Source organism: Papio anubis, chromosome 9, assembly GCF_008728515.1.
Source record: "Papio anubis isolate 15944 chromosome 9, Panubis1.0, whole genome shotgun sequence".
NCBI lineage: Eukaryota > Metazoa > Chordata > Mammalia > Primates > Cercopithecidae > Papio > Papio anubis.
Genome location: NC_044984.1, coordinates 69,613,941 through 69,630,913, shown reverse-complemented (window position 1 = coordinate 69,630,913; position 16,973 = coordinate 69,613,941). Strand labels below are relative to the sequence as shown.

Genomic DNA, 16,973 nt, shown 5'->3' with positions numbered 1-16,973 from the left:
TACATACTTTTATTGTTTAGGATTTCTAAACGTTTTAAGATTTTTCTTACTTTAATGATCCTAACTAGTATTATATGAATTATAAAATTAAGTGTTTTAGAAATTACTAGATAATATGGGTTTTACGCATAAGCTGAATGAAATGTAAAAGTAATTTTTGTAATATAATACTTGTCTTATGTATTACATAATATCTTGAAGAAGTTTGTGATGTCCTAGCGTAAAAGAAAAAAAATGCAAGATTGGGAGCCAGATTCATGTTTGGACTCTGTTGTTCAAAACACACATGACTTTGGAGAAATCCCTTGCATCTCTTTCCTCATCTCTAAAACAGGGATGATAATACTTCTCTTATTAAATTTCCAGGGTTGTTGTGGGTGATAAATTAGATATATTTCAGTTTTGGATACTAAAACATTTTCCAAATTTTGGAAGATGCAGTATAGTAGACTTGATTAGACAGTTACTCTGTTGGATCTCATAGTCTAAAATGGAGAAAGGTATTAAACAAGCAATCACAGAAGTTAACATGTAATTTATGAACTTTTTTTTTTTTTTTTTTTTTTTTTTTTTTTGAGAGAGAGCCTTGCTCCTTTGCCCGGGCTTGAGTGCAGTGGCACAATCACAGCTTACCTCAGATTCCTGGTTTCAAGTGACCCTCCTTGCCTCAGCTTCCTGAGTAGCCAGGACTACAGGTGCATGCCATCACACCCGGCTAAATTTTTTTTTTTTTTTTTTTTTCCTGTTTTTGTAGAGACAGGGTCTTGCTATGCTCTCCAGGGTAGTCTGGAACTTCTGGGCTCAAGTGATCCTCCCATCTCAGCCTCACAAAGTGCTGGGATTATAGTCATGAGCCATCACACTTGACCTAATGTATGAATTTTCATGACTCCTGATTTATCTTTTAAAGATAAGGCGCTCACAGTAAGAAGGCAAGAAACAGATTTGAAAAGTTTTGTTTGGACTCTCAAATGTTCTTAATGCCAAAGTTTGTAAACAATTTTCTCTATTATATCATAGTCAATACAGTATTTGTCACAATTGAACTTAGTGACATTTGTTTTTTTCTCTCATGTATTATATCTAATAACTGCTTTAGTAAAGTTACCAATCTATTCTTAAGTAAATATGGTACAAAGCACAGTAAGTGAAATAACAGCTACAAAGAGAATGACAGGGATCTAAGCAAATAACCTCTTATGAAATATGTAAGTGTAGGATAGAATTCAAAAGCCTTGATGCTATTTTATATACAAGTTACAATTTGAAGATTTCAAACTATTTTTAAAATGTTGAACTGATAATTTGTGAATTACTTGACTGTCATCAATTTTGCAATTCAGTTGATAAAAACTAAGAAAAGGAAAACAGATTAAAGATATGGGGGTGGTTAAAGAGGTTGTCTACGCAACAAAATCTAAGATTTTAGTTGTAATATTTAGGTTATTCTCTTGGTGATAAAGTGAAACTGTATTTTTCTGTTTTAAAAATATAACACTTCCACCACACAGTGGTGCTATTGTTCTGGCATATTTACATGTGATTTTATAGCTAATCCTCTTGATTAAAAACATCCTATTTTCCAAAGTCTTTTGTCTTACATTTGATTTGTTTGAATATTCACGAATTCCTGATTTCAGTTAATCAACTTTAATTTTCTTATGAAAGATAACTGCAGCTTTATACATTTATGCATAGGAACAATTTGTTTTCATTTCTCTTGTTGAACAGATGTGCTAAAAGAAAAACTACATAAAAGAGGTGTTCGTATTTTGACTGAATTGGGAAAATACTTTCAACAGTTGGACAAGGAAGGAAATGGACTTTTAGATAAGGCAGATTTTAAGGAAGCTCTAAAAGTGTTTCACTTAGAAGTGTCTGAAAAGGTATGTGCCACAGAAAATTCTCTGCAGCAGATAATATGTTATTCTTAGGTGGCATTAGTCACTGTTCTACTGAAATTTTAGTTTTCATTTATTTTCTCCTTCTCTATGCCCTGTTATCAGTGTTCAGCTATCAGGTGACAAGCCCTGTTGGTTTTTAAAGTTTAAATATTATTCCATCCTATATTTATAAAGAGCTTAATAACCAGGCATTGTGCTAAGCTCTGAGATAATACTCTGTACTCTTGAGATCACCGTAATTGAAGGAAAATGAACATAAAACAAAATATGTATTCAATGGAGAATGTTTTTGGAACACATGGGATAGATACCTGATTCCAAGACAGGTTCTAGGGAAGGAGAACAAAGATCATGGAAGGATGCCTGGAGGAGGATACATCTAAGCTGAGTTTTGAAGGTTGAGGAAGAGTTAACCAGACAAGGGCGAAAGAGGAGTGTGAATCAGACAATGTGTATTTTATGAAAAGGAGACACATATATGAAAGCTTGGAGGGGAAGGAGTGTGGCCTGTTTCTGACACTGCAAATGATTAATAATCTTCACTCATACTGTTCCCTCCACTGTGAATAATCTACTAGATCTTTGCTTGCTGGGTTTTCTTAGCATTCAGGCCACAGCTTTCTCTGTCAAGAGCATTACCCTGACACTTCTGTCTAAAGGAGCACTCCCATTTGATCTTTGGTCCTTTTGATACCAATTTCTCGTTTTATTACCATTTTTTTTTCATGCCACTTTGTAAGTATTTTCTGGCTCTGCCTGTAAGTAAATCATTAAGTCTCATCAGGGTGGGGACCAGAGTGTTTTTGTGTTCCTGCTCTTTTTCTAACATCTGAAATAGAACCCAGCATACGGAAAGTTAAGCAGATAATGCGTTAGTTTGAATGAATAAATTTATGGAAGGAAGGAAAAGAGAAGAATGGAGAGAAACGTCTGGTACATTAAAGTCTTGCACGTCATACTAAGAAGATTGGGTCTTATTCTAAAAGCATATGAATCACATTTGTCTCAAGGATTTCAGATAAAGGATCTCTTGCACTGTTCTCTTTTGCTTCAAATGATCTTGTCACAAGATGTGTATTTTGTAGAAAGAACACTGTAAATTGAACTTAGGACACTTAGGTTCAAGTTCTGGCTTTACTATTTGAACTGTATGATCTTGGACCAGTCTTTTAACTTTTTTGATTGGGGGGCTCTGCCTGAGCAATTCAGAGGTAATTGTTATTGTTAGAGTTGCTTGGAAGCTCAAATGAGAAAATTACATGGGAATCTGCCATATCAGCTGCACAATTCTGTGCTAATATCATGTTGCCTAACATTGTTCTGACATACCCATCTTTTTGGTTTTTATGATGTTTAATCTTTTGCCCACCTAGTGATACATACTAGGGATCATCTAACTTCTCCTCTTCCTTTTGTAGATTAAAACAACAACAACAATAACAATAATAAAGCAACAATAGGAAATTAGAAAACCTTAATGTCTTTGCTTACAATCTCATGAGTGAGAATGGAAAAATCACACAAACTATGTTTCCTCTGCTTTCACACAGCAATAATCAACACAGAATACTTCTGCAACCAAATGCATGTGCGGGTTCCACCCATACTAAGCAGTAGAAACCCAGTGGACAGCCTCTAATTCAATTCAATTCTGACATTATCTACCTAGAGATAGACTCAGATCCCAAAGGGTGAGATCTCAGTTCTACAAGACAACCCCTGCCCCCAACACACTCTGCATAGGGCACCAGTCACAGGTTTGGGTTCCTGGAACTTGTAGTCAACTAATTTCAAGTTTGGGGTTTCCACGACCTGCTCCTTGGGTTCAATTAATTTGCTGGAGCAGCTCACAAAACTCAGGAAAACTTATATTTACCTGTTTATTCTCATGGATATTACAAAGGATACAGATGAAGAGATGAATAGGGCAAGGTATGGGGGAAGGAGTGCAGAGCTTTCATACCCTCCCTGGGTGCCACCCTCCAGGAACCTCCACAACCTTAGCTACCCAGAAACTCCCTGAACCCTGTCCTCTTGACTTTTCTATGGAGACTACATTGGATAGACATGACTGATACATGGACAACTGTGTAGAAATGTGATTGGACAAAAGTGTATGACCTAATACTGATAGACTGAAGAAGGAAACCCAGTAAGGAATGCCTGTTCAGACTCTTCTTGGCCTCTGTGCAGCATTCCTTCCTCCGTGGTGGGGGCAGGACCCCTTCTGAAATGGGGGTCTTATGGCCTACAATTAGACAAGGTAGATCAGAGAATTTTTTATGGCCAGCTCCAACACAGAAAGACAGGAGATGATTCCTGCCTTGAAGAGGGAAAAGAGCAGGTGAAAGAAGGGCAGGAGAAGGTCAGAGAGGGAGAGAGAGAGATTCCATTTTCTGAGGCCTAAAGTGCCCTAATATTATAATAAAAGATTGTAACAAGAACAAGGAAGGGCAACGGGAATTATAAACTGGGCCTATGGATGAAATCATATATATAATATATATGTATATATATGTGTGTGTGTGTGCTTGCATGTGTGTATATGTGCTTGTGTGTGTATGTGTTTATAAAATCACAAGTAATTAATAGCTGATGTAGGACTAGAACCCAGTTAATATGTTGCCGTCTAGTACTTTTTCTGTATCATAACAATACTTCCCTTTTTGATTAATTTGCTAAATTGTTATGATTAGGTCTAGGAACAAAAACTATGGTAATTATATAAGACTTCTAACATAGAGGGAACATGTTATGAAAATATGAGCACGCATCCTCCTTTTATCATATATTTTAATAGTATTTTATATTTTTTCTGTAATATCACTGTAAACTGCTCATGCAATGATAAGCACATACAAACAGCTCAAGAAGAAGAACTTAGGAATCACTAACCTAGGTCTAATTTTGACACTAGAGAATGTTTGTGGGAAGGCATAGTCAGCCATTCTCCCTGATTTGAGATTTAAAAAAATTGACATGTACCCTAAAAAGCCTAATTTATATAGAGATACTATCAGTGATTTCCTTCAGCTTTTTTTCAATGTAATTATTTTCCATTGTGTACCATATCTTTGAAAGAAAGAGTATATATATGTATATCTCTTAAGTATATATAAATATAAATATGTATTTCTTGTTGACGATTATGTTAAATTACTCAAATCTTGAAAATTATTTCTTTTAAGCTTTAAGAAGTATCTTTCAATTCTAGTAATCCATGAATTGGATGAGCAAATTGGTCTTCTCCTGTGCATATTACTCATGATTTTAAAGGTCAAGCTCATCTTCAGTTTAAATGCACAGACGCTTAAAGTCTGCATAATGTGCAGTACATTATGATAGACAAAGATGTATGGGGTTGTCGAGAACTGAGGGAAGGAAGGCATCTTTAGATTGTTTTTCTAGTTAAAGTTTTCTTTGAAAACAAAAGGAGGGAGTGGAAAATGATATTTTTTGAGTACCTATTATTTGCTAAGCACCTTGTTAGGTATTTTATCTACATTCACATTTAAAGGTAACAACTTGATTAAAACATTGAAAAAATATATTTACTTGAGTTTGAGAAGATGATGCTGTAATTTCTTTGTTGTCAAGGAAAACTGTGTTAGAACTTTCTATTAAGTAGTGCATTTCCTGAAGAAGTAAATGGTAATGTAATGGTAAAGTGAATAAACTGGCATAAGGGGCTTCTTCAAAATTATACCTTTCAGTGTAAATTATAACATGATATTAGAGTCATTCAAATCTATATTTTCAAGCATGAAGACTAGCAGAAATATAATTAGTGGTTATAATGCCATTGGAAGCACTCCAGGACCGAATGTGACTTTTGAATTAACACAGATATAATACATTAAAAGTATTTAAATGTTTAAAATTGAGTAAATGGTAACCACACATACACAGACACACACAGATATCTATATATCTCTATGTAGGTAGATGTATAGATATAGAAATAAAGTTGAAAAGATAAATTTGTTTCCAGAGCATGGGGAAGGGGGTTGGTATACAAGGAAAATAGAAAATTGGTCAAAAGGTACAAGTTTTCATTACACAGTGGATTAAGTTCTGGGTGATCTATTGCACAGCATGGTAATTATAGTTTATAATAATGTATACTTCAAAATACCTAAAAGGGAGGATTTTAAATGTTCTCATCACAAAGAAATGATAAATATTTAAGATGATAGATATGACTGTATTATTCTACAATATACACATGTATTGAAATACATGTATTGAAATATCATATTGTACCCTATAACTATATACAATTATTATTTGTCCATCAAAAATAAAACTTAAAAAAGATAAATTTGTGAGCTATTGCCACTCCTAAATGGTTCCTAACTTTACAGAACCATTTACCATAGGTTCCTGTGAATCACTTTTTTAGTGGCTTTGATTGGATTTTTATGTAACTTCCTCAATTTTCTTATTAAATGAGTTATCGTATCTAGGACTACAGAAGATGTAACAAAATACAACTAAGATGATTTTGTTGTGACAATATATAACTTAAAATTGCAACAGTTATCTCTGATTATTTCTAGGATTTTGAGTCTGCATGGCTAATTCTGGATGACAATGGCAATGGTAAGGCTGATTACGGAGAATTCAAACGTGGTATTATTGGCGAAATGAATGAACATAGGAAATCATATGTTCGAAAGGTAACTTTGTTAAGTAATCTTTCAAATTGTTATTTTTAATAGATTGTTAGGTTCAGTATTTTAAAAGTTTAATGAATTACCATTTAAAATGTTTTAAATCTATTTACTTGTAACATATGTTGGGTTTAGTAAAACAGAAAACAAGTCCATATGCATACAAATCGACCCAGAATGAAGCAAAATAACTTGTGTATATATTTTAGAGAAATACTATGAGGGGAAAATAAAATTTGAAATCAAATTTTGGTTAACAAATTACTAGCTCCATAAGTTGTTGCCTCCATAAATTACTAGCTATGTGAATATATATATTATAAAATATTCCTAATTTTATAGGTGTAAAGATGGAATAAGATAATGCATATACAATTCTTAGCATTGTGGCTGTTCCAGTGTCAATACTCCAGACATTTTGTTTTAGGATGATGACTAAAAAATGTTTCTCTGGTGTTTAGAATATGCATGATAAATATTAACTTGTAAATTAAAATAATCATGTTAAATTGGAATTAAAAACAGGAGTACTGACTTTAATAGCAAGCTACGTATTACTTGAGTTTTGGTAGCCATTTTTTGGATCATACTTTTGAGCAACGTAGTTAGCTTTTTTTTCTTTTGTATATGTACTTAATATTGAAACAAAGCTATTCTATATAATATAAATAATTATATAAATCTCAAATACAGAAATTAGTCTCTACTGGGCAAGAGACACAGTAAAAACCTTAAATTAGACAAATTCACCACATAATATTTATAAATGTGTACTTATTCATGCTTTCCATGTCCTTCCTGGTGATAGGTTTGAGAATCTGGAATCAAAATTGGAGACTTGTGTCTTTCATAAATCTTGGTAATGGGAACAGAGGGCAAGAGAAGTGTTATGCAGTTCTGTATTAGTTTGCTTCGGCTGCCATAACAAAATACTACAGACTAGGTGACTGAAATAACAGAAATTTATTGTCTCATAGCTCTGGAGGTTAGAAGTTCCCAAACAAGGTGTCAGCAGGTTTGGTTTCTTCTGAGGCCTCTCTCCTTGGCTTGCAGATGGCTGCCTGTTCTCTGTGTCCTCACATGGTCTTCCCTTTGTCTGTGTTGTGTCCTACTGTCTTTTATTTATTTATTTTTTTGAGATGGAGTCTTGCTCTGTTGCCCAGGCTGGAGGGCAGTGGTGTGATCTTGGTTCACTGCAACCTCCCCCTTCTGGGTTCAAGCGATTATCCTGTCTCAGCCTCCCAAGTAGCCGAGATTACAGGCATGTGCCACCATGCTTGGCTACTTTTTGTATTTTTAATAGAGACAGGGTTTCGCCATGTTGGCCAAGCTGGTCTTGAACTCTTGACCTCAGGTGATCCACCCACCTCAGCCTCCCAAAGTGCTGGGATTACAGGCGTGAGCCACCGTGCCTGGCCCTACTGCTTTCTTATAAGGAGACACCAGTCATATTGGATAAGGGGCCACCCTAATGATTTCATTTTAACTTAATTATCCCTTCAAAGGCCCTACCTTGAAATACAGTCATATTCTGAGCTGCTGGGATTAGGTTCAACATATGAATTTTGGAGGAACACAAGTCAGTCTACAACAGCTTCCATATTTCTGTGAATGCAATATTGTGAATAACCAGACTTGATTCTAGTTTTGACCCCACTGCAAATATAGAATGTTGCTTTGGGTAATTTGTGTCTTTCTAAGTAGTGAATACTCTTCCAGTGAAATATTTCATGATATCTTATGATACTCAGAGCTACACTGAATTAGAGGAACAATGACACAACTACATTTTAAAAAGTGTATTAAATTTCAAGAAATAGAGTAACATAACTCATTTAAAAAGTATTTCACTTTTTCATTGATTTTAGGGAGGAAATATTTGCAAATTCACTTCTTTAGTTAAAATATTCGTCTTGGCAATCTCTTTTGGCCATTTATACAAATCCTAGAGCTGGAAGTTACCTGAGAGGTCTTTTACCCATCTCTTCAGTTTTCAGGGGAGAGAGGCCATGGAAATAGAGGTCAGGTTACTTTCTCAAGGTCAGGATACTAGAAAGTGGTAGAACTTTCTAATTGAGTACAGATTTCCTAGTATCTTGCTTCACTATCTTTTTCTCCTGTATTTATAACGGTTCTTTCATATATCAGTATAGTACTTTTAAAATGCCGTGTTTATGGCTCAGAAATAACCTACTATAAAATAGAAAATTAGATTCCTATGTCTAATAATTTTACTTAAAAAATAACATTTGTCAGGCTAGGCATGGTGGCTCGCGCCTGTAATCTCAGCACTTTGGGAGGCCGAGGCGGGTGGATCACCTGAGGTTAGGAATTCGAGATCAGCCTGACTAACATGGTGAAACCCCGTCTCTATTAAAATACCAGAAATAGCTGGGCCTGGTGGCAGGCGCCTGTAGTCCCAGCTGAGGGAGGAGAATTGCTTGAACCTGGGAGGAGATTGCACTGAGCTGAGATCACATCTTGCACTCCAGCCTGGGTGACAGAGCGAGCCTCTGTCTCAAAACAAACCAACCAACCAACAAACTAATAATAATAACATTTGTCTATTAGGCCTTTATGAAACTGGATTTCAACAAAACTGGCAGTGTGCCTATTACAAACATAAGAAAATGTTACTGTGCAAAGAAGCATTCTCAAGTAATTTCAGGTAATTATTCGGAGTTAAAATGCATTGGACTTTGAAAATATTACTTAAAGATAATATCTTTATATTAATTTAAACCTTAGATTGAGGCATTGGGGGGGGGGAAATAAACTATTTTTTTGAACCAGAAACTTAAGAACTATTTGCCTTTCTTCATTTAATAGTTCTTGGGTCTATTGCCTGTACTTGTTTGTTTATTTGATATTTATTATCAATATAGAACTCATTTCCTATTTAGGAGATAGTAAGGGATTTAAGTTAAAAAGAATGAAATAGCTTTAGAAAATAGATAAATACATATGCAGGTTCTCAGAGTTATTTCTATATCTTCTTATATAGTTATCCATACTTAAGGATTTAAGCGAAATGAAGGAGTGTCTTTCTCTAGGGATGGAGCTATACATAGAATGAACGTACATATATCAAAATTTGAGGATATTGTAAATTCCATAAAGTAACTCTAGAGATTCATATCCTACTGTATTTTTTCTAACTTTTTTACATAATTGTTTTATAAGTACATCCTTTTTATAAAGAAAGCATTTGACCACAACTCTCCTCTTTACATTTCCTTCCATAGAAGTCAAAATTATCATTTAGCATATATATTTCAGCTAATACATTATGAATTTTACTTATTCTATGAATTTTCATGGCTATGTGCATACTATAAATATTTAATACTTTTTGAAGTTTTTTTGACATGAAAGGTACACTGAAGAGAATGTCATATAATTTGCTTTTTACACTCACCAGTATGTTTTGGAGTTCTTTATATATTAATCTACATTGAGCCTTGTTATTTTTTATCTTGCAGTATATTATTCTTTTTATAAATCAATATACTATCATTTACCTAGCCATTGTTTTATTGTTAGATTTTAAGTTCTAATTACTGATCAACAACTAATGAAGCAATAAATGCGCTTATTTGTGACTCTTCAGGCCTGTTTTCTACTGCTTCCCTGGAGTGATATGAATACCTAGAATGACTGGGATGTCTGCATTTAAAATTTTAAGTGATACTTCCAAATGACATTGTAAAATGACTATACTAGATTAGATAGCCATTTGTTGAAGAGTTCTTTTCCTCCACAACTTTGCCAAAAACTTTCACTTTGCCAATCTGATAGGTTAAAAAAAAAAACATTTTACTTGGAGTTCCTTCATTACTAGGGAGGTTAAACATATATTTGTACATTTATTGATTGTCCATCTTTAAGGAATATTTATTGACCATATTTTATAATAATTTCTTTTCAACTTATAACTTTAATTCAGTACTGCTAAATACTATAGAATACTATTATTTTTAGAATTTTATTCCTTACTATTAAAAGAGAAACACTGTAATTACTTTGGTTTCTTATCATCATTAACTCTTATATATGATTAATTTGTCACTTTTAATTATGAAATGAAAAACGTGAGATTTGGTTATGAAGATTAAAGCTAATCATCACTGGATTCCAAATTTCTAATTACCTATTTCTGGTCGAAATAGTTTAATTTGCTTATTCATGACATTAAATAAATTACAGCTACTCTAAGAGAATTTCTAGTGTATATTTAATTGGTGCTAGTGTATTTTTTTCCTTTAAACACGTCATTGTCTGTTTCTTTCTCTCAGTCATACTAAATATAAGAACGAAATAGTTTAACACGATGTATTTTTTCTCTTTCTCTTTTCTCATCTAATAATATTAATTAGGTTGCTAAAATAGCTTCAGGTTTATTACGTTTCATGGAATTTTTGATGAGGGTTTTATTTTTGTTGTTGGGAAAGCCTTTCTTGGTTTCAGAAATTCCATAATTTGTCTTTGCGTTCACATTAAGAATGACAATAGGTAAGCTAAATATTCCTAAATAGAAGAAAACTTGTCACTGTATTTCAAAGAAGAAAAAAAGTACCCCATTATTATTTATTATTGCAAATTATAATCTATTCATATGCCCACCTCTGGGATATAGTTTGTTCACAATTTACAATTAATTTCAAGGTAAGGCTCTTATACCACATACAATTTAATTTTAACTATAGAAAATATTCCTTCTTAAATTTGCTTAAGTAATATATTAGAAAAAAGTATTTTAAGGTTTAATATAAATGGGATATCCCAAATATATTTCTATGTAATAGTTTTAGAAATATAACATTTGTTGCTGTAAATATTTTCTAGTCTCCGAGAGGACTGAAAAAAATTCAGTTATAGATGACAGGAGGTAGGTATTTCCTGGGTGAGGGATATAAAGGAGGTATGAAATTCTTCACTATTTGAAATATAAATCAGAGTGAAAAATGTTTCCTCAGATAAAAATTGTATTAAAACTCCTCTGTTCAAAAGTATGGATGGTAAACAAAGAGGGAAATTTCTACCAAAATTTGTTTTTATATAGATGGGATCTTGATTAATTTTTAACCTTGACTAACATTCAATTAAAACTTCATTTTATTATTTTATATTACCATCTCTATGTAGCATCATTATTCAGTCTTTCTACATTCAATTTGTATTTTATAGAATAATCACTTTTTCTCTATTTCTTGTATATGTTTTTAAAAGAAAGCAAACTTCTTAATATTCAAAGCAGATTTCATTCCTTTAGTTTGGAAGACACTTTGCAATGCATTATTGTCTATGTCCATTAAAGAACCTCTGGTTTGAGGGAAAAAAATTAACTCTCACCTTAATTTTGTCCACCCCATTAGACAAACGGTTTGAGTGGTATTCCCATCTAAGCCTGTTATTTAAAACATAACCTGACTTTAAAACGTTTTAGATTCCAAGTCTTTGCTATTGTGAATAGTGCTGCAATAAACATATGTGTGCATGTGTCTTTATAGCAGCATGATTTATAATCCTTTGGGTATATACCCAGTAATGAGATAGCTGGGTCAAATGGTATTTCTAGTTCTAGATCCCTGAGGAATCGCCACACTGTGTTCCACAATGGTTGAACTAGTTTACAGTCCCACCAACAGTGTAAAAGCGTTCCTATTTCTCCACATCCTCTCCAGCACCTGTTGTCTCCTGACTTTTTAATTCTCATTGTGGTTTTGATTTGTATTTCTCTGATGGCGAGTGATGAACCCAAATGTCCATCAGTGACAGACTGGATTAAGAAAATGTGGCACATACACACCATGGAATACTATGCAGCCATAAAAAAGGATGAGTCCATGTCCTTTGTAGGGACATGGATGCAGCTGGAAGCCATCATTCTCAGCAAACTATCCCAAGAACACAAAACCAAACACCACATGTTGTCACTCATAGGTGGGAATTGAACAATGAGATCACTTGGACACAGGAAGGGGAACATCACACACCTGGGCCTATTGTGGGGAGGGAGGAGGGGGGAGAAGGGAAGGAAAGCATTAGGAAATATACCTAATTTAAATGACGAGTTAATGGGTGCTGCACACCAACATGGCACATGTATACATATGTAACAAACCTGCACGTTGTGCACATGTACCCTAGAACTTAAAGTATAATAAAAAACAACAACAAAAAAAACGTTTCAGAGGGTCACATAGAAGTTTTTTGACCCCTTTTCTGCTATTGTATATGGGCCTCTGTTTATTCTCTTTTCAGTGTTATCTGACCAGTCACTATAGCTTCCTTTCATCTTTCAATTCCTCTGTTCTTTTTAAAATTTTTATGATAAAAAAAATTGTGTTCTATGCTAGGATCCTGGAGATAGATCAGTGCAGGAGAGCAGGGGGCAGGGAAGGAGTGGCAAATTGAATGAGGTGAAATAATTCCAGTTCATGTGTAAATAAATTGGCTGGTAGTTTGACAAAAGATTTCAAATTGTTGCATGTATTTCATAAGATGATTAAGTATTCCTTTATCATCATCAGTCATTTCACTGAACTTTTTAGGAAACTGTTTCATACCCAGTACTATTTTACAGGCCATTCAACAGAGGAAGAAATTAAATCATCCTTTCTAGAAACGTTAAAATTTGCCTGCAGCAAGTCTGATGAAGTTTCATATGGTGAATTTGAAGATTACTATGAAGGTTTAAGTATAGAAATAATAGATGATGAAGATTTTGTTACCATCTTGCGTACTCCATGGGGGATTTAGTCTTTAATAATACGTATGTCATCAGCACTAAGCATTTTATTGGAGAGATGATTTCAGTGTAAAGGATGATCAAACACTGGAATATATTTTCCTAGGACTTCCTTTATTCTGTTTTTTTTTTTTTTTTTTTTTTTTCGTTGAGTCTGGAAAGAACTATCCAGAAGGGTAGATGTAGGGGCATGTGAGTATTTGTGCATGTATATGCCTGCTCACATGTTCATACATTTGTAAAGGTGTCTTTTTGGTTTATTACTTATCTTGCATATATTTTAGAGGTCATTTTTTATTAACTTCAATAGGAAAGTTACATCTGCATCAAACAATATGGCAGCATGTATTTATTAACCAAGTTTCCTGTCCTTTCATATTGTTTTTAGCTATCTCTTCCTCAGAATATATTTGCCACCATTGTCAATTTGATAAATTAGAATTGGGCCTAAAGCCAGTGCAATAATTCAACGTGTTTTTAACATATGAATATATTAAAGGATATGCAAGAGAAATGTTTCAAGCAGTGTGATTATAGATGTTTTCTGTATATAGAATATTTAGAATGATGGAGGTTTACCCCTATGATGCTCATTTAAATACTGACTTGTCTTGTATATCTTTGTCTTCTAAATTATGTACTGTTGTTGGTTAAATAGAGCACAATGTAGTTTTTGTAATGACCAGTTGTATTTGTTCTTTTATTCTGTTTTAAAACAGCATCCTTTTTACCAGCATACAATTGTTATTTAGCTAGAAACAATACAATATGAATGGGAAATGTTCTTTATTAAGATCAATACATTATCTTTTTAAACAAAGATCCTAAAAGTGTATTGTTGCAAATATGAATCTAAGGAATAGTTCAGTAATTATTGCCTAAAATGTGAAAGCATATTTTGTATCCTAAAATGAATGTATCATATTCTAAACATCTCTTTTTGTATAACAAACAATTGAAACATTTCCTTCTAAATATATGTTATTTAATAGTTACATGTATTGTAGTCATTCTTTCTAAATTCTTTGCTAGTCATTTCTTCCTGGGAATGCAGAGAAAAGAGACAACTTTATGAGTTGTTTCCAACTTCATAATTAAATTTTCTATGTTAATGTAACATAAATTAGAAAAAATAAGTGATTCAAAAATGAAAATATTTACTTTGTAGAATATGACTTTAGACATCACTGTATCCATCTGTACTTGGCAGCAACATGAGAAGTGTGATACATGTGTACCCAACAAATTCAAAGTTGCGCTTTTCAAGATTTGAGAAAGTACTAAAACTTAGTACTAAGATATGAGAGGGAAAATATGTGTAAACCTCTTAGTGCTATTTTCACTGGCTAAATTCTTTATTTCTTGACTTTTTAAAAAATTTGGTTATTAAAATTAAAACAATATGCTAGAAGACATTTTGGCAGAAATAAGTCTATAACACTATTTTTGTCACATATCTTTTTCTTGAAAAAATTTATCCAACTATAGAAATCTTAAACCATACAAATTGTTCTTGTTAAAAATGACTAATACTGGAGGTGCTCAATATGCATATAGTGCGTTTTTCATTGATAATTTTTATTTAGTTCTTAAGAAACCTATTCTTAATGTTGGCATGTCATATTTTTCTGTTTCTATAATCAGAAACTGTGTAGTCTGTTATACTGTAAAAAAAATGGGAAGCTACTTTTGGAATGTAACGTGTTAACAAGACAGCATACTTCTAATAGTCATCTTAATCTTCCTAATATAAGCATTCACATGTGGTTATTTGTAGGAAATATCTCTACTTATGAGATGTTTTTTGGTGTATTTTGTTAGAATTGGTGACACAGTAAATCATTCTGCTTTTGGATTTGCCTCACTGCCTGCATTCTTCTTTGATTTTGGTATAGTAAAACCTGTTATTTAGTATTAAACTTAATAAAAGAGCATTTAAGAGAAGTGACATTTCAAACATCCACAACACAACTGACTTTTGAAATCCTATGCTTAATAGTCTTTGTAATTCTAAAAGACCTTTTGAAAACTTTAAAATATTACATTATATGTTGTAATGTTGTTACATGAATTTTATAGTTATGTATATTTTATAGATCTCTATATCTTTGGAAGTTACTTGCTTATATGCTATATAATTGCTTTCTCAGTTAACCATACTGTTTATGGAATTGTATATATTGATTTTTCTATTTTTACATTTTAAAAGTAAAAGTTTAGGGAATTTTAAGGAAAAACTCATTTTATTAAAAAGATAAGGGATATTATATAGGAATTTTAAGCTAACTTTTAATGGAAAGGACATACATATTTGAATGATGCAGCAATTATAGTATAGTTAAAAATGTATGTCCCTGTTTTAAATTTTATAGTATATAAATATATGTGCTAATGAACCAGTGACTCTGCAGAGAGGAAGTCACTTAGAGTAATTCATGATTTTGATACAGCTATAGATCATATCTTATTTTACATATTACTTTTGACTTCCTGTTTAAGTTGTTATCAGTTAGGAGAGAATTGTGTACATTAGGCTATGTTTACTGCAGATTATGTAACATGCTTTTATCAGATTATGGTTTGTAGTGCTTGCAGATATAAAACGTGTACCTTGATAAGCTGTAATCACTACCAGGTTGACCAGCAAGGACAAACATGAAATGCTTACAAAAAAGAAAGTACTTTAAAAAAAGAAATAGAAGGTAATGAGCATATATAAAACAAGCCAAGCAAGAGAAGAGCAAAGAGAATCTGCAGAGTAGACATGGATGTATTAGTTTCTGATCATGAGAAGAAGCTCTTGTCATATCCTTCCATTTTTATTTTAAAGTTCTATAAACTACTGAGGAAAATTGATTTCTTGGATGTACTTAATAAGGAATAAATGCTTCATATTGGAGCCACTGTGCACTTAATCATTATTTATTCTGCCAGTCAGTCATTTGTACAGGGTGAGTGGCACTACCCTTGCTGTAGGCCAAGGCTCTGAGATATTCTAGATTTTTCTCACACTCTCTATTATCCACTCAGTCTCAGGTGTATTGGTTCTTGAATTTATCCATTGGTTCTTTAAATTTCTCTCATTCACTGTTTTCAATGCTTATGCCTTAGTTCAAACTCTTACCACTTGTCATGTGTACTCCCCCTCATCAACTCTGCCTCCTTCCCAATGCTGTTTCAACCCATTGATGTTGGAATGCACTTTTGCAATATACAGTACTTCCTGAATAAAATTCTTCTCTGATACCTCATATCTCTCAGAAAACTTCAAGCTCTGACCTTAACACATAAAACCTAAAAGATCTGGTTTTCTTAAGCTCATCTCCCTATACTCAGCTCATTCCCCACATTCTTCCAGTCATTTTGAACTATCTAACAGCTTTCAAAATGGATTGTGAGGTTTCCAACCTCTGAGCTTTCATATCTATTCTGCTACTTTTATCTAAAATTATTTTCTGCACTTAGTGCATTAAATTAATTCATACTGATCTTCAAATACCTCCTTAAGAATAATGTCTTCTGAAAAGTTAAATCAGACAAACTCTTGAATCTGATATATTGGGATCCCATTGGCACCCTGGGTGTACCTTTACTGTAGAATTCATCACTTTCTACTGTAATCATAACTCTGCTTGTGTTTCTCTC

The 16,973-nt window shown here is 33.1% G+C and overlaps 1 protein-coding gene across 12 annotated transcripts in view; it reads left to right on the top strand.

Moving 5' to 3' along the window:
• The window catches only part of CAPS2 (calcyphosine 2), a 64,400-nt gene extending 48,173 nt beyond the window's left edge, over positions 1 to 16,227 (top strand). For all 12 annotated transcript variants that reach the window (XM_021922611.2, XM_021922615.2, XM_021922613.2 and 9 more), the window contains 4 exons: positions 1,732 to 1,886; positions 6,464 to 6,583; positions 9,149 to 9,245; positions 13,164 to 16,227. In XM_021922611.2, coding sequence (XP_021778303.2) covers positions 1,732 to 1,886; positions 6,464 to 6,583; positions 9,149 to 9,245; positions 13,164 to 13,339 — 548 coding nt within the window. In that variant the 3' untranslated portion in view covers positions 13,340 to 16,227. The remainder of the gene's footprint in view (positions 1 to 1,731; positions 1,887 to 6,463; positions 6,584 to 9,148; positions 9,246 to 13,163) is intronic.
• The last annotated feature ends 746 nt before the right edge of the window (positions 16,228 to 16,973 follow it).